At 39.2% G+C, this 18,281-nt stretch overlaps 1 protein-coding gene across 4 annotated transcripts in view; it reads left to right on the forward strand.

The window, feature by feature from the left end:
• The window catches only part of PTPRT (protein tyrosine phosphatase receptor type T), a 488,778-nt gene that overhangs the window by 316,532 nt on the left and 153,965 nt on the right, over positions 1-18,281 (forward strand). For all 4 annotated transcript variants that reach the window (XM_075059108.1, XM_075059117.1, XM_075059124.1 and 1 more), the window contains 2 exons: positions 10,547-10,843; positions 12,199-12,308. In XM_075059108.1, the coding sequence (XP_074915209.1) occupies positions 10,547-10,843; positions 12,199-12,308 (407 nt within the window). The remainder of the gene's footprint in view (positions 1-10,546; positions 10,844-12,198; positions 12,309-18,281) is intronic.

Below are 18,281 nucleotides of genomic sequence, written 5' to 3' on the forward strand. Positions count from 1 at the left end.
TTTCTTGTCCTCTGCTCTGAACAGGAGGAAATCATTAACAGCTGGAGGACAACCAACCATCAAACTGACTTTTTCAGCACTAGTTCTAGGTAGGATTATTAGAGGAAAATGAAATTAGGAACACAGTATTTTCTTTATATAAATTCAGTGGTGAATTAAATGAACAAAAAGTGTGTTTCACCATAAATGCTGTTACAACTTGCAGACCTGTGGTGCCAAGCTGTGGCAGTAGTTATTGGAATGTTTCAGTGACATATTAACAAATGTTTTCTTAGAAACTCTTAGCTTTCCTTAACACACTTTCAGCAAATGGATTTCCAATAAGCATCTACCTCCTTTCTCCTCTTTCCAATTCAAAATAAACTCTTTCAGGGCACAGTGGTGCATTTGTGTGGAAATGGCTTTGCTGAGAAATTGAAAGGCAGGATCTGGATCAGTTCCCTGCACGAGCTTTGCAATATCCCTGAAAAGTGTCGTGATCTGTATTTGGTGCCCAGAGCATTGCTTAAGCTAGTGGGGGGAAAACTAATCTCTTGCGCTTTCATTGGCAGCACTGTCTCATAGAAGACTGATCCTAATGGGGTGGAAATGAGCTCAGCTGCCTAATTCTGTTAAAAACATAGGCTTTTTTTCACACATGAATGCCCATCTACTTCCTTCTAGCCTTGTTGTTAAAGCCATGGCAGCAAAGAATCAAGCCATAGTTGCTGAAAACAAAACACGCTGCTTTTTTTCCACTTCAGTTCTTCTTTTTTTTCTATGCACTAAGAAATGGCCAGTGCAAGAGATTAATTCACCCAGAAAAAAATGTTCTAAAGTATAAAGATCGTGATGTGGGCAAATGAGCTTTAGGGCACGACTAACTAACTTGCTCATTAGCATTGTAATTTTAAGTAGTGCTGTGATCCTTGTTTTACTGTCTATGTTTCAGAACCCAAAGATGAGGGCAATGCACCCCAGAACCAGATGTGGCTCTTGGCAATCCAGCTTCACTTCAGCTGCGATCCATGTGCAAGCAGATAGTTAGCCCAAGATCTGCCACGGGCTGGCGCGGTTTTGTGTCAGAGCTGCTAGTTGTAGTAACACACAGAGTGCTCTGGTCATGGTGAATCCAATTTCCTAGCTAGTGGACAACCAGTTCCCTGCTCCTACCTATGAGAAAGGAGACAGTAAGCAGAGCTGTAAATCTCCCTCAACATTTCCATGTGCCAGTAAACAAGGACATGAGTGTTTTCTGTCATATAAACGGTCCAGAGCCATGCCCATGCCTTTAGGTTCATTAGGATTGACCTTCCTGTGCTCATCAAAATCAGGGCCCAGTTTTTTAGTTCTAGGATAAATATATTGGTTATAGGACTTTGTAGGGAAGCTTAGAAACTGAACACCAACATGCTTTGCATGGATAGCGATCTTTATTATCTTCTTCATCTTTCTCCCTTCTGAAGACTGCAGGAAGTTTTCTCATGGCAGACTAGCTCCATTCTGAGAGAGCTATAGATGTTCCTCAGGCAGAACTGGCTGTGTGGTGGAGGATGTGTTCGTGCGTGTGGGCATATGCACAAGTTCATGCAATGATGTCCCTCATAAGTGACTTCCAGGACTATTAATTAAATGGTGCTAATACTCTTGTAAAACTGTAGCTGGCTGCTAATCACTTGCTTTGCTAAGCAAATGAGCTGAGAAGTGATTTAAAGGATGTGTCCAGGCCTACACAGCAAATAGGGAATGGGAAGTTACAGCTTTCCTTAGAGGATAGTATTAAGCAAAAGAGGATGGCAATAATTTGACATTCTTTGGTGAACAATCCTACTTCTTGGGGGCTTGTTTGTGGGTTTGGAAGGCTTTTTTGTTTGGTTTTTTTTTAAACAACAAAACCAGAAGTTCCTCAAAGTTTATGAAGCAAGGGATCTGAAGTTCCCCTGGGGGATTTTCCTGGATAAAATCAGCTCCACTGTGAGCCTAGTGGAGAGTTCACCAACTTCTTAGCCTTCCTAGAGGAGCAGTACCTTGGCTATTGCAGATTCATGCCTACTGCAGTGCAGAGCATGAAACAGTGAACAAATCCTGAGCACGTCTGATAATAGAAACCTGTAGCCATGCAGTGGGGCCATGTGGCAGCAGGGAGATTGCAGGTACTGGGAACGATTTGGAATCGTTTAGAATTGAGTAATCTTCTGAGCAGGCAATTAATCCGGTTGCATTTAAAAAAAAAAAAAAAGGTTGCTGCTGAGTTTGAAAGGGTATACGTGGGCTAAAAAAAAAGACTTGGATTTCAATGAGACTTCTAGAAATGCGTGTTAGGGGGATATTAACAAGGCTGCTGTAGTCCTGACACTATGGCCTCTATCTTCAGATTACACTAAGAGTCCTAGCTGTGTTAGAAGCTACACTCTTTATAGTCTTGACAGTGTTTCTGAAGAACTGGTTTATCTGTATTTTCTCATACATAATGCCTGTATTGAAATCCTTTAAGAGTATTTTCTTAGTGGCATACTGATCAGATATAAATGGTCTTAAAGAAGTACTGGTCCTGCCCCTCACGCTTCCCTCTGGCATAAAGCTACTCTGCTTTATTTTTGTTTGAGCTAAAAGTGCAACCACAATATCCTAGGCGAAGGGCAACTTTTGGGCTAAATGCAGTGCATTGATTTTGTTCAGAGCAAACTTTTATCTGTTCTCCACCATCCCAAAGAGTGTCTATAGCATTTGGAAATGAACGTTTTTTCAAATATGTACATTCACATAAGAGCTAACCATCCATGGCATTAAAGGCAGTGCATTGCTGACTTCAACACCCTAGTGGAAGAAAGACATGAGCATGAAGTTAGAATTAAACTGCTGGTCATAAATTGTATCCAGACTCTTTCTAAAAATGTGTTTCTGGAACACATTGCAACCAGTACTCAGCTGCAGGAATTTGAAAGTCTCTTGGTCTAGTTAAGGCAATAACTGGGAAAAGAAACTGGCTGACATAGAGTTACAGTCTCTGTCCTCTTTTCCACTAGTTGAATTTCCAACCACCTGCTCCTGAGGACTACCCATTTGTTTAACCTTATTATTATGGTTGTAACATATTCTACTTTGCTTTGTAATTATCCAATCTTAGCATTCTTAGCAATTGAAAATTTTGTTTGTGTTTTTTTGTTTGGTTTTTTTTTTCCTTCTGCCAGTATGGCATGCTGTAGAGAGAAAACACCTTACGATGTCATCAAGTACAGGGAATCTGCTAGTCCCCATCACACAGAGATTCCTCATGTATGACTACCCATAGCTGCTAAAAACCAGAGTTACTGTTGCTCCTGAATCTTGAGAAAAATGGACAAGCCTCAAGTGGTTTAGGGCAATTAGGATATTTCAGTAGTGCCCACAAAGCCAGTGTTTCATCAACCGATAGCTCCTTCTGCTAGATCTACAAGTAGAACTGGAAACTTTTTTTTTTTTTAAATAATTTTTAGTTTTGAAAGACAGGATTCTGAAAGAACATAGAGAATTTCTCTTGCAGATTGCACAGACATAAAAGGAAGCCACAGTTACAAATGAGAGAAAGCCTATCTGCAAAAGCAATGCTTTTCTGTGCTGCTCAGAATAATTCAACAGACCCATGACTGTGTAGAGGAAGCCTCTCTTTTACCTACTATTTTGATTACCTTATTTATTTTTATGCAGGTAATTTATGTTTTGTCAGGAACCAGCTTATATCTTATTCTAACCTCTTCCACTTATTCCACTTATTATTTGAAGATAACAGCAGAAGTACACAGAGGAAGAGATAATAAAAATAAGTGCACATGTGCAATAGTAAAACAAATAGTTAAAAAATTTGTTTATACATAATAAAATAAATCTGTAAAACCCACACATTTTACTTTCAATTGACAAAAACCAAGTGGCTTACCTGCTTTGTAGTCTCATTTTCATTAGCATATTTAATTATGCTTTTGTATTTAATCATCAAAATGTTCAATAACGTACATTTTGTTCCCAGCCACGGAATACCACTGCTATGTGTATCCATGAGAGATGTTTTTAATAAAATCAGTAATTACCCTTTATTGTTGTTTTAAATTATTATTTTTAAGTTTGTTAGGGAACAATAGTTTTAGGTATAAGAGGAAGAAACCTTTCATTTTACCATTTTATAACGTAATGAAAAAACTATCCATTTAAACAGATGCTAATAAACCTTTTTAAAAAGTAGTGCTTAATTATCTTGAAGTTGTTTACAAGTGAGGATTTGGCAGCTCCGCTCCAGATGTAAGCTAGGGCAAGCACAGGTAGGTAGTGCTGTGGCAGGCGTTGGTAGCAGTCAGTGCTATCGCATTGTGGTCCTGCTCTCCCACAGGCTTTGCTTTTTGTACAACATTGGGCACGTATCAGCATGTGGACTTTTAGTCTGTGAGCATGACAGGCATGTTTTGTAACACTTGAAGGGTCTGCCAAGTTTCTCAAACATCAGGTACTCAGTTTAAAGGCATTTGGGTTGATTTTTCTTTTTTTGTTGGTTATTTTTGTTTCTTTGTTTTTCTTTTGTTTTTGTTTAACAAGGTTGAGCTATGAAATCAGAAGATGTTTAATGGGATTTGTAGCGTAACAAATATTCCCCCTCCCCTTTTTTTTTTAAATCTTGGGTTTCTTTCAGTGCAGAGTACAAAGTAAAATTTGCAACTGAAATAAAAGCAGATCAATCAAAAAATGAAGAAAATGTGCTGTGAACTGAAGTAAAATGATCGTGTTAACTGTTGAGAGAACTCATCCCTGACTTATCTAAGCCCATAGTCCATTATCTAACTTATTTGATCTTTCTTGTATAATAGATTCATCTGTGTGGCAGGGCTCCTCCTCCTTCTTCATTGCTCAGAGAATGCCATAAAATAGCCTATTTTAGTTCATTAGCTGCAACGGCACCTATTTCTTTGTGTATGACTTGGGGTTTAGTTGATTTGTAGGTATCTCAATAAACAGATCGTATGTTCTGTGGTGATTTTATTGTATCAGTCTCACTCCTTTCTTCTCTTTTCTCTGTTGCAAGTCTTCTCTCAGAACATGCCTTTCTGTATATTTGCCTGCTTTCAGCTTTGTCTGCACTGTCTTTAGACCAGTGAAGATATCCAAACTGGCATTAAAAAAAAAATTAAAAAAAAAATTACATCCAAATATTAGGGAAATGTTCTTTCTTCAGGAAAGGGCAAAGCCAAAACACTTTTACAGTACTGAAAGACTAGTGAACTCTGCTTAATCAGTGTTTTTATCTGTCATGTCTGAAAAGGCATTTATACCACATTCAGGCTCTGAAGGCATTGAAATATGATGGGCAGCAGCTATGAGAGTTGTGGTGCTCAGCAAAGGAACTCTGTCACAGAAAGACATGCTGCACTTCAGGGACGGACAGAGTTGTCCATCATTCTGAAATGTCCACGTACAGGACATTGATACGGAAGGTGTTTATGGAACAATTCATCTGCCAGGATCTCTTTGAAGAGATGAACAGCACACACTGTAGAGTTGGTTGTTTTATCCTGAATCATCACACAAACTTGAACTGTGCATTTAAGGTAAACCACCTGAATGCTTTTGCTCTGTTTATCTTGCTGTGTTTTTTTGATAGTAGGTATGTTTCCCTAGACTTGTTTCATCCTGTGGAAATTTAAGGAGGAAGGGGAGGAATAGGGAATAAAGGCGAGATGGAGAAGGCTTCAGCTCTAGTGTAACACCTGGAGTAAAATAATTGTCAGACAAATTACTGTTTGGTTTTCCATCTGTAGAACAAGAACAATGTCTTTGAAAAACACAAAGGAACATCCTAACTGCTGATTCACAGTCATTAGGAGTTTTGTTGCTGTTGCATGAAAAGTGGCCACTGTCTCAATTTATTGAGAGATTGAAATATTCTATGAAGTTCTCAACCATACTGTGATACTACCAAATTTATATTTTGTAAATGAAAATAAATTTAAATATTTTCGGGGCTACAGAGAGAGGTCATACCATGCTGGTAGTTGGGAATACACGAGTTTTGGCATTTTATCAACTACCAATGCACTCAGTCTTCCCCTTGTCTCCTCCCAGTCTGCCTAGGAGGAAGGGATGGGGACCCTACTGGCCTGCCCAGATGTTGGTTGCCTGCTCTGGTTGGAGTGACTGGCTGATGAACTCAGGTGTGGGTGTGTTGAGGAGAAGGCAGGAATCAGACTCACACCTATTTTCCTTCTCTTTCTGTATCAGAAGGCATCAGTTCAGGACTCACAGAAAGCTGCCACACCTGTCATGCTCGTTTTTCTTCCCATTTGTGCATTTTCAGTCTCTGTAACCTACTGCTGGGAAACAGAATTTAATCAGTGGACACCTGCACTGCTAATAAACTCTGCCTTCTGCCCTCCATAGGGTCAGGAGACATGGGCATGGGGCCTCAGACAAGTATGGACATCTTCCACTCGATGTCATGTCTTTACTGACAGCAACAATTTCTTGCAATTAGGCTTCTGCAGCAGGTAGTTAACCTGAGGGCAACAGCTGATTGTCTCTAACTTCACTGCTCAACTTGAGCTTCATGTTCAAACTCCAGTGTTTCACCATTGCTTCCTTTGCTCTCTGTTCTTCTCTTGATGGAGGGGTATAAAGCAGAGACAATTGTTATTAATAATCTAAATCAACCTTTGCTTTTCTATACCTCACCTTGAGCGAGAAGACTACAGTGAACAAAATGAGATCTGTAACACTCAATAAGGAAAGAGCAAAACCAGCCATAAAAGTCAACTTTTCTATAAAACTGTGATAGCAGAAAATGCAGTCTGTGAATGTTGCAGGTCACTGTTGAATCAAAAATGCCTGCTTACCTGGACTAAGGACTGAGAGTACAGCTGAAGGATCACTGGGAGAGTTTGTTTTGTTAGGGCCACTTGTACATCACAAGTGCTTCAGAAAGGTTCATGGCCTGCTGACTGTTTGCAGCAGCCTGCCGGAGTAATGATAGGTATTGAAGCAGCAGTGGGAGATGCAGTATTAAAAAATACTGTTCAGTCCTTGACTTCGATGTGAACTTTGAAAATGTAATTAATAGTTCAAACAGGCTGAAATAAAAATACAGCATTTGCACAGTGGAATCCCAGACACTGCAATTTTCTTTGCGTTGGTTCAAGTCTAGTTTTAATAGATTGGTGGTAGCTGTTTCATTGCTCCTGCCTCTTAAGAATTTCCTTTGGTTTTTCCAAGGTGTCAAGACACTTAGAAAATTTTACTTCCATTTATGCAGGTTACACCAATGTCTTTTTGTATATGATCTCTTAAGTATTCAAATTGTGCCAGTCTGTTTCTGTCTTGCTTTGTTAGGTATTTTTGTACAATTGAAGTTGAGATACATATTAGCAGCTTTTCTTACACTAGCCAAGTGCAAGGTTAATAATTTTCAGGGATTTTCTTGTGTTATTTGGAAGCTATAATTCCAGAAATACAGAAATAGAGAAGTTTGTCCAGTTTCAAATATTCACTACTACTAGAGAACTGTAGATCAATTATAAACATTTTTAGTTTTGTTTCTTTTGGGGGAAAATAAGTCATTAGGACATTATAAAAAACAGGTGGTGTTAGAGATGGTAGAGTCCAGGGATAGGTACTCCAGACCTTTTGAGATTGTATACTTACAAAGCTAAAATGCAGAATTAAATGGACAAGGTAGTAGGACCACCGTCCTTTAAAAACAACAGTACAAAATCTCATCTTTGAAAATGAGTTTCAATGGCTTATGCTGCAGAGGAAATCAGTGAGATTCAGAGAGAATATAAAGATTTCCAGGTCATGCTTCTATTTGTTGATTTAATTCCAGTTTGGTTTCTCCCTCTCTGAACCTAAAGTTTAAAACTAAAGTTTAAATAGTTTTTACTTATTTATTCCCACTTTGCTCAAGAATCTAGAAGGCCATTAGATGTCATGTTTCTACACGTGCAGTTAGAGACTCCTTAGGCTATGGGTATTTCTGAAACCTGCATCCCCTTCCTGCTTTCACTATGAACTATACAGCATCGTGATCTCATTTTTTCACTGGACTGAAAAATCTCGCATTTTTAGGATTACTGACCTGAGAACAGATAGTTCTTGCAAGAATGCTGTATGTTCTGTGATTGTGTAGTGGGTTCTGGACTATGTTTGTGATCTGTGTTTTAGCTTCTCACTTTGTAACTCAAAGTCATCTGTGGTTAATAGGCTGGTTACTCTGTTGAAACAATTGTGCTGCAAAAACAAAGAAAGGCTTGAGGTCATATCATGGAGCATTTCCAGTAAAACCTTGAGTAGAATTAGAAACTGGTTGATACAAGACAGCGTCCAAGACTTACAGTTTTGGGTAAGAAAGGAAAGGGCAAATGTGAACAAGATGAGAAAGCAAGCTAAAAACTGCAGGTAATATTCCGTAGTCCAGGTTTTGGACATATGACTTGGTGAGATGATGCTGAATCTGAGTTGTTCCTTACCCACTGATCAAGTCAGCACATCTGACATCAATAAACCAAACACCCTCTAATTACCCATTCATTCCATAACATGACTGACTTAAAGAAAATAACTGTAATTTAAAAAAACCCAACAGTATACCATTAACATGGAGGTTAATTGCCATCTTCAGCTGCATCATTGTCTTGGCATGAAAAGTTTTTGCCACGTCTTGGCCACATTCTGGGTTGGGGTCTGGAGTTGATTACTTGGTGTAGTTGAGAGTTCAGAAGGACAAACATCTGCATCTCAGAATGAGGCTTGTGCTTACCTTTACGGTTTTCAGAGTCTGAAAGATTTCACAGAACCATTCTTTTTGTTCACCTTATTTATCTATACAACTCACCTACAGAAATGTTCTTTTCATGGGTTTATATTAAAGGAATGATTATCACCTAATGCTAAGTATATATGTGTATATTTATGCATACAAAAGTTCTAGTTTCTGAATTATAATTTTTTTGACACGCACAGTACTAAAGAATCTCATTTAAGAGGTGTTCTCTGGATGCTACGGGATTGACATAACTTATATGGAATCCTAAACCAGTTGCTAGCTTTAGGCCCCTGGTCCTTTAATATCCATCCTATTTCAAAAGTGGCTGCACATGTGTGTGTGTGTATATAAAGATTCAGAATAGTGTTCATTTCAGAAGTAGCTATTTATCCCATTGCCAGTCACTAGAGTTTTTTAGAAATAATACAGGATATGCTGGTTGCTATAGTGTGTTTTCTGTTTATGCATTAGTAGATTGAAGTCAGTATGGCCGGCGCATGCTTTACTTTCAAGAATTACTAGAAGGCTTTTTCTCCACTTTAATTATCTTTCAAAGAACTGTAACAACTATTCAGGAGTCCTTGTGACTTTTTTTTGTTCCCATGAAAATGTTCTGTTCCTTTCTTAGGTTGAAATCGTGAGAGAACATGACAAGTGGGCAGAACACTAAATTGTGCTCTAAATCCAGAAACTTTATGTGAATTGATGTATTTTCTAATTACCTTGCTTAGATTTATATTGAGCAAAAAAAGAAAACGAGCTACACAAGTTGAAGAAATGTCAGATAAACAAACTATGACATGTGTAGTATTATTACCATCTGACATATCTCAAACTGATTTTACTCATCCTTCATTCTTTATATCTGCATGTCTAGCGGTGCATGCATTTATATTTTATATAAAGGGCAGAGTCTGTAGTCAGAGCATTTCAGTTATGTTGTTAAAAATAAATTAAGGAACAGCAGGTGCAAGTGATTCCTACACATGAATATTCAAACTGTACCTCAGTCAGATACTGTAGAAAGAATAATAAAGAGAAATGAAACTTTGGTGGGGCCAAGGCATTGGTATGATCTGAAATAAAAGTTTTATTGGCACAAGGTTGAGATGACTCAGAAAACTTATTCAAGGAGTGGCATGATCTGCTCGTATGCTCCATTGCCAGAACATTCAAGAGTTTAAAAAATTGAGGGGGCAGTAGCACTGGGATGTTGGAAGTGTAACAGGCTCTTCATCTTGATTCTTACACACTTGTGCTTTAGCCTCTGACAGAATGGGTTTAGGGTCGGCAGGAGGGTGTAGGGGCTACATAGCTAAATGGAAAGCTAAGAGACTTGAGTTCATTCCTTCTCTGGCAGCCATTTCCTATGTATTTGCATCACTTAGGGCTGGACTCACCAAGGTATTTAGGTGTTTTCAGGTAGACTATTGACTAGCTTTTTTGGGGGGAATGGGGGCAGGGATAAGAATGAAGAAAGTGCGACTTTCACGCTACTTAACTGGTGGAATCATATTGCCATTGTTGGATTCAGTGGGGTTTCACAGGAATCAGGAGCATGACTACTGTTCAGGGCCCTGTGACAGGGGATTTTCAGGGAAAACTCAGGAGCCAGAATGCATTTGTGGATCTGACGTTCATTTCCCTATCACTTATACATCGTAAAGACAAGAACATTCAGAACTGTGAAGTGCTTAGATACTCTGGCAATATGGAAGGGAGCATATTAATTGATGACTGGCTTCTTTTAATGTCAATTTTTTTTTTTTTTCTTTGCTTGCTTCACAGATCCCGTCCATGGACCACAAAATGTAGAAGTTGTTGATATTCGCTCCCGGCAGCTGACGTTGCAGTGGGAGCCCTTTGGTTATGCGGTGACCCGCTGTCACAGTTACAATCTCACAGTCCAGTACCAGTATGTGTTTAACCAGCAAAAATTTGAGGCAGAGGAACTCATCCAAACTTCTTCCCACTACACCTTGCGAGGCCTTCGGCCCTTCATGACCATCAGGCTGAGGTTAGCCCTCTCTAACCCGGAGGGCAAAATGGAAAGTGAGGAGTTGGTTGTGCAAACTGAGGAAGATGGTAAGTTATGTTGGGTTTGCTTGCTTCCTTGTTTTTTAGGGGAAGACTAATATTTTCAGGTTGTAAATAACAACGTAACCCTCTGTCCCATGAAACTTATAAATGGCTTCTCTGGAGAGTGTGTGTGTTATGCAAGTAAAATTTGTAGGTGTAAATAATTTCCATTTCACAGCCATGTTCTTGAAAGGGCAAGGATCCCTGAATTGCTTGGAAATGACAAACGCCAGTCTGAGCAGTTACCAAACAGCGGTAGATTTAATTCTATAGAAGTCATGTTCTGAACTACCCAGGGCCCACAGAGCAGATTACTTTATCATATGGGCAAATGTAATCCTGGCATTTGTTGATTTTTCTTGTGCCTTCACATCATTGTCCCAAAACCAAGTATAATGTCTTCCTTTCCAGAGTGTAGCTTTTCTTAATACTGATATTCTGGACATAGCATTTTACATACATCTCGGAAGCTAAATTCATTTGGTGCTAACTCTTCCGTTCTTGGTATGAAAGAACTGTTTTCCGGAAGTGCTGATGGAAAGCTTTAAAGTGTTATTATCCGATCTGAGCTATTTCAGACCAAGGACTCTCATAGACTACAAGACTCCATTCTGTCTAATGTGTTAAAAAAGAAGTGTTCTTCCTCTGCCAGAGCTGTAAGGAGTTGCTGTCCTAAGTTTCTCTCAGCTGAAAGTGGCTCTTGCAGTCCAGTATATCATATGGAGGGACATAAGAGGATGGCAGGTCTTTCAGAAAAATGAACGGGGTTTTTATCAGACAGGCTTGGGAGTGAATTTAGTTAGTTATCTTCCACAGCATTAAAATTTTGCTTGAGTAGGTGGATTTTTTAGCTGGCCTTGTAGCCATAATGAAATATAAATCTTACATTGTTACTTTACTAAGGAAATCAATCTTTCATATTGATATAGGTGTGCAGCCCAGTAGCATCTTTATGCCAAGGTGCAATGTGACTGTTTAGGTGGATAGAGCTTTGCTGTTGTGTGGGTGGCAAAGGACAAATTAAATTCCCTGCTGCTGCTATGCTGTAGTGGAATAAGGACGTACTGAAATTAGCTTCATATTTTCATGGATTCTGATTTTATTTATCTCTTAGTGGCTAGATTAGGGTATTCTTATTTGAACCAAGGGTTGAGAATAGGCCTTTAATATTGATAGTACCTTGGTAATGGTAGTACCTTGAGGGTTTGTTTGGGTTTTTTTATATATATTATTTTTATTCTTTTATTTTCAGCTCTGAACTTCCTTTCTGGTGGCCTTTTGGTGTCTTCTGACGTGTGTGCAGCTGGACATGGTGGTAGCTTCTAACACATTTTTTTGGTGGTTTTTTTTTTTTCCTGTAGTTCCTGGACCCGTTCCCTTGGAATCCATCCAGGGAGGACCTTTTGAAGAGAAGATCTATGTTCAGTGGAAGCCTCCAAATGAGACAAATGGCATCATTACACTCTATGAGGTGAGGAGAACAGATTGTTGTCAAGGAATACATGCCACAGGGCCCTTCTCATATGTGTTTAAGCCAATCCAGAGCTCTAAGACATTTCAGCAGGTGCTAAAAGAAGCCTGATTAAAATAGATAAGAATCTTCAAGATAGTCTGCTTCTATCACTGAAAAAGTTTTCCAGTTCAAAAAAGAGAAAAGAATTCTTTACCAATATGTGCGGCAAAATGAGAGCCATACATTCCCCCATGTCTCAGGTGTTCAATTCCTGCCCTTTCTTCTTCTGCGGTATCTCCAAGGTCCATTTTATATCCTTTTTTTTCTTACACTAAACTTCTGTTAGGTTTTATACCTAAATACTGCAACTAATTCCCCTCTGTCTTTCCAATAGTCATAACACTTCCTGGCAGTCTCAGCAGAATATAGTCATGAAGTCTTATCTTATAGTGTTCTTATTGAATCTTTCAATGATACATCTATCTAACCCAACCACTTTCCTTGCCACCAAACAAAATATGCAGCACGTTATAGGACAATCACTGAACATCCTATGCCGGATTAAAAAAATAATAATAATTAGATGCAATTTTAGAGTGTATCAGAAGAGATGTTTTTTTGTTAAGGTAAGAAAGAATTACTGTTGTCATGTGCTTCTGGTGAGACTGTGTCCGTAATATCATGTGCACCCAAATATGCAGAAAAGGAATATGAAAGGAGGACTGCTTTAGAGGATCATGTGAAATGAGAAACAGTCCTACAAAAGAAGGTAAAGGCACTTTTATTAAATAGTGGAAAGTGGTGCACCAGTGCTGGCTAAGTGTGTTTCAGTTTATAGGTTCAGCATTTACCACAGTAAGGTTAGAAAAAGTGAAAAAAATTTTGCTTTTGTGATGATGTAAAAATCCTCACTGTGGGTTTGTGCAGCATTTTCTGATACAGAGGGGCAAGAACCACTTTTTTGCTTTCTCTTTTATGCTGGGTGAATGTACACTTATTCTGGAAATGGCATGGGTGCAAGAAGCAACTGTGCCATCACCAATGAGGTTCTGCTCCTTTCCTCTTCCCACCCAGCTTCTTGGTTTCGAACAGCATGTCTTATATCACTCCTAGATCTCCTTGCTAACACTGGCTGTCACTGTGTGACAAGTTCATCAGCTGGAGATAAAAATACAGATGAGCAGTTAGTTACACATAACCTGGAGAGATGGCCAGAGCATTCTCAGGGTGATAGTCAGGTTGTTACGTCTGTATCACAAGCAAGTATGAGCACCTGTTCCAAGTAACGGGTGATCCTGGTTTTGAAATTACTCAGTAAATAAAGTAGAGGTCTTTGCACAGAAACATCTCATCCTGCTACCTGCAACTGCAGTTTAATCTTCCTAAAAACACAGAGAAGCTTCCAGTATTGTCCAGGTAGTTGCATCTTTTTTATTGTTTGCTTAATCTTTAGCGTACTATAGATACTTAAACCTGCACCTTTGTCTCTACTGGTGTTAATTTAAGATTTCACGCCATGTGTCTAGCACCAAACTAATTCCTCAGTAGCAGTGACCTCCAAAGTGTTGTTTTAGACAGGGTTCAGCCACTTTTAGTATCATCATGGCCTTACACTGCTTTAACACAGTTCAGCTGACCTATTGGTTAAAGAGGAAAAAAAAAACCCCTAGTGGTTAGTCTCTGATTGGTTTTCAGTTCTTTCCTGTGGCTTACAGTACTGATCCAGCTAGAAGCAGAAGGCTTTAGTGACAACAGAAGAAAAAAGGTCTAACTATGAACTTGTGCAGCTCTACTTTAATGAAGTCTCTGTAGGGAGCATAGTTCCTGAAGCCCAGCGCTGGCAGTGCTGCTCTGTCACCAGGAGAAGCTGGGAGGCTCCGTGGTGTGCTAGCAAATTTGCAGCTATCTAGAAACTCTGCAATTGTGTCTTTGTCATTAGGGAGAAACAAACCTGAGACCCTACCAACATTTATTAAGGAAAAATTCCCTGCAAAGTACAGATCAAGAAATATCACTTTATGAATTTGAGTTAGTGGTGTCAAGTTCTGCATGACACCTGGAAGCAGCTGGCTAGACTTACTCGTAGCTATTGTGCAAGCGATGGTGTCTCAAACTCCTTTGGGCACAAACCCTCCTAATAAAAACAAATAAAACCCCCTCCTCCTCCTAAGCAATATTTCCCTCCTTACCATCACCATCAAGATCTGTTTCATTGTATCTGGATACTGTATTTTTCTCTCTATTTCTGTTAAAAAAAGAAAAGTGTTGTAAGCTTCTAAAATGCTTCCAAATAATCAAACTGTCTAGTCTACCTACATCCCACTTGCTTTTCCTTGGGACAGATTTTTTTCTTGGATCCCTAATCATTCTTGCAGTTCCCTGCCAGGCAGACTTCCATATTGTACAAATTGCAGTTGCAGTCTGCATGTGCACTGCTTACATGCCACCTGGGCTGAAATTCAGCAGCGCAATCTTCTACAAGTCATTTGGCAGCCAGAATCACTAATTTCATAATGACTGAATACTTCTAAAATGCCTCAACAAAATGGAACAATCTTAATGAACCTTTTTGACTTACACAATTCTCTTCTGATTGATAGTTATCCTTCAAAATGCTATTGTAGTCTTTTAATAAAGGTGGCAATAGCCTTGCATTTAAAGCGGGTTTAAAAATGCCCTGTGTTCAGTTGGAGAATTAATTGTTTCACTGGGTACAGCCACAGCTGGATTTTTAAACAAAGGAACCCTATAGATCCCCAAATCAGTATGTAATTGCAGTCTGTTTCTAGGGAGCAGAAACCTCTTGTTCAAGGAAACTTGGAAAGCTCCAGGAATTGCAAGCAGTTAATCAGTATGCTGAAAAGATTAGGATACGAGCCATGTAGAAAGCAAGTGATGGTACAGTTCATACAGGGGGTGTTAGGGGAGCACCTCAAAGCAGTTAATAACACGAGCGTATGCTGAGTTAGTAGGTGTCAGTTGATCTGTCCAGTCAAGTAAGCCATTAGGGAGATGCACAGGCTGCTGTTGCAAGCAAGCCGTGCAACAGAGGTAAAGCTTAAGAGCTCTAGTCAAGTCCTCAGGTAGCTTCAAGGTGTGTAGGTGCTTACATGAGGCAAGTAGATCAATCTGTGTATAGAAACACTGCTAAACAGCAATAATAGATTTTGCTGGTACATTGGTTACGGTAGAATGCTCTACAGAGATGTTTTTGCATGTGACATTCATGAAAGAGGTGTTATTACAGCTCACTACAAGAGACAGCTGTGAGTGGCAGAATCTAATAATATTGTAATAAGTCCTGTCCCCCTTCAGTCTCCTGGCAGACTGAAAGCACCACAACTTGTTGAATTATTTTTTTTAGCAGTCCTGAAAAGCTGCTATGCTTTAATATCCCTAATAATCAAATGCTGCTTATTGTGCTTATACCATGTGGGAGTTCAGCTTCAAAGCCTTTGTGTACAAAGACATGCAACAAAAGGGTGGGTTTTTTTGGTATTTTCTTTTTTATCCTAAGTGTGTGTAAAGTCAAACCACCATTAAACAGCAGAAGGACCTATGCTGTCATTGGACTGCAGGAACAAGCAATCCAATTTAAGTTCATGAACCAGCTTTGGCACTTAAATTCCTCTGCTTTTAGATGACATGAGGTTGTCTCAAGCGTTTGTTCCATAATCCAAACTGAAGTGCTTCAGATACATGTGTGAACCCAGATGTTTTGCACAAACTTGCACCTTGAAAATGTAAATAAACAAAACTTATTTACATCTGCATTTCACTGTTTGGGCAGCTAGAAGCTTACAGGTGCACTCAGTAAGTGATGTTGGCTTTCGCCTTTGTAAATACGTTTTTCGTGTGTAATCTATTTCTCAGAACTGTCAGGTTTTAGACTATTTTGCCCTTAAAGGGGAACAAGGAGAAAAAGCCACCTAGCATTCCGGTCTAAAATACTTGTCACATTACTTGGGGGAAGGCATTGTTATAAGGTATTACGATCCTAGAAGCATTTAAAGGGTGGCTGCAGTATATTCAGCTCCTTGGCTGGAAAAATGACACTCAGATTATTGAAATCCTTTCAATGAGCCATGCCTAAAGGCAGTGTTTAAACAGCAAGCTGTCTATTTAAACATCCTAAGGTGTAGTCTTGTAATCAGTTATGTTCTCATCTTTATGATTATTAAGTCCCATGTGGGTTGCACATGGGTCTTGGGAAAAATAAGGATGCATTTGCAGCTTCTAACTAGCTTGTTTTCTTAGTCACTGTTTCTGAAATGCTGTAAATCTCTATTTAGATGCCAGGAATAATAATATAAGGGACATACACAATTCATACACAATTTCAGCTCTTTAATGGGATGCTTAGAGCCTAGTTCTGCTAATCCCAGTGGATTTGAGTTTAAATTGCACTTCAGAGGTTACAGATCCTCTTAGTTGCCATGTAAAATTGCAGCATGCCCTTCATCATCTCTCCAGTTGCCAGTATGCCATTTCTTCTCGATCACGTCACTCACTTTTTCTCTGCAGGAGAGGTCATTACATGGAAACCATCTCTTAGAGAGTCATGCATAAGGTCAATATTTGTGGGAAGTGCTGCCTGCATTTACAATAGGGTGGAAACAAATTTCTTCCACCTTTGACCCCTGAAAGTGCATACTTGCTGTAACACAAAGCATGATTATCTGGTGTGATAGCTATCCACTGCATGGATATGCATGCATTTCTATTCATAGCCCTTTTTTAAGCTCTTCATGAAACCTGACGTTTTTTGAATAAAATCTTCCCTGCTAAAAGGTGTAGCAAAAAAAGATTTCCTGGAAAAGCTGGAAGTGTTGGGAGCTCAACTTGGCTTAGTCATTTGTTTGTTTATTTAAAGGCTTTTTTTGGTTAAGAGGAGTGAAAAATGGCTCCCACAAGAAGGAAAGCAACAACCACGAAATCTTGCAACCAATTTATATAAAGCTCTACAGTCGAAATAGTAGAAAGATGACAATTCTCAGAAATTGCCTTCAGTGAGAAGTGGCTTTGAATGTTCCCATGAAAATCAATCATCTTACAGCTTCTCAATTGCATTCTGTGGATGCACGATACTCCTGGGACGAAGCTTTCTCACTTAAGCTCACTAAGTGTGCACTGAAGGAAGTCCATGCTACACACAGCTGGCTGCTGCGTTTAGCTGAACATTAAGAGAACATTAAGGAGACACTGTTAAGTGCTCAAAACCCAGGAAATGATCAATTAAGGATTGTATATTCGGTCTTAGCTTTATCACTCTTCTGTACAGGCATTTGACAATGCAGTCTTCACACAATTGGATATTACTCTCTGCTCATCTGCAGCACTAATGTTGTTTTCCTTTGGCACCAGATTTATACGGTGTCTTGTACTACAGTATATTGTTTGTCCAGAGTCCATGAAAGTCAATTACAAGAAGAATAAGTGTTTTACTGCATCGGTACTATGTTGAATTAGAATTCTTTAATAATCTAAACTAGCAACAAAACAGTGTGGCCATGTATAATCTGTTTAAGTTTGAAACTCTGTCAGCTCTATATTAGGCTGCATCATCCTCTCAATTACATGTAAGGAAAGCTGTGCATATATACCCAGCTACATTAGTTCTGTAGTTAATGGCTTTTTGTGCAGAATTGCACTGGAAGAGGGCTGGGCTAGCTGAAGAGAAGTTGTTTATTATATCATTGCTTACTGTAGTATTTACTGAGCTCTTGGTAGACAGGTTGGTTAAATGCTGCCAGTGTTCTGGGCCCCACCTAGTCAGGATTCAGGCTGGAATTTGGAAAATGAATCGTGCTGATTGCACTAATTTATTATCTTTTTTTTTTTTTTTTGCAATCGAGAAAGGCTGTAAATCTGAGCATTGCTTGCTTTTTGGCAGGTTGGGATGCCATGTCAGCCACAAACCCTGTTGTTCTGTTTCTGGGACAAGGCAGGGCTTAGTGAGACAGCTTTCTGGTGAAATTTGAGGAGCACAAG

The sequence above is a fragment of the Buteo buteo genome, chromosome 2, assembly GCF_964188355.1.
Source record: "Buteo buteo chromosome 2, bButBut1.hap1.1, whole genome shotgun sequence".
Classification (NCBI taxonomy): domain Eukaryota; kingdom Metazoa; phylum Chordata; class Aves; order Accipitriformes; family Accipitridae; genus Buteo; species Buteo buteo.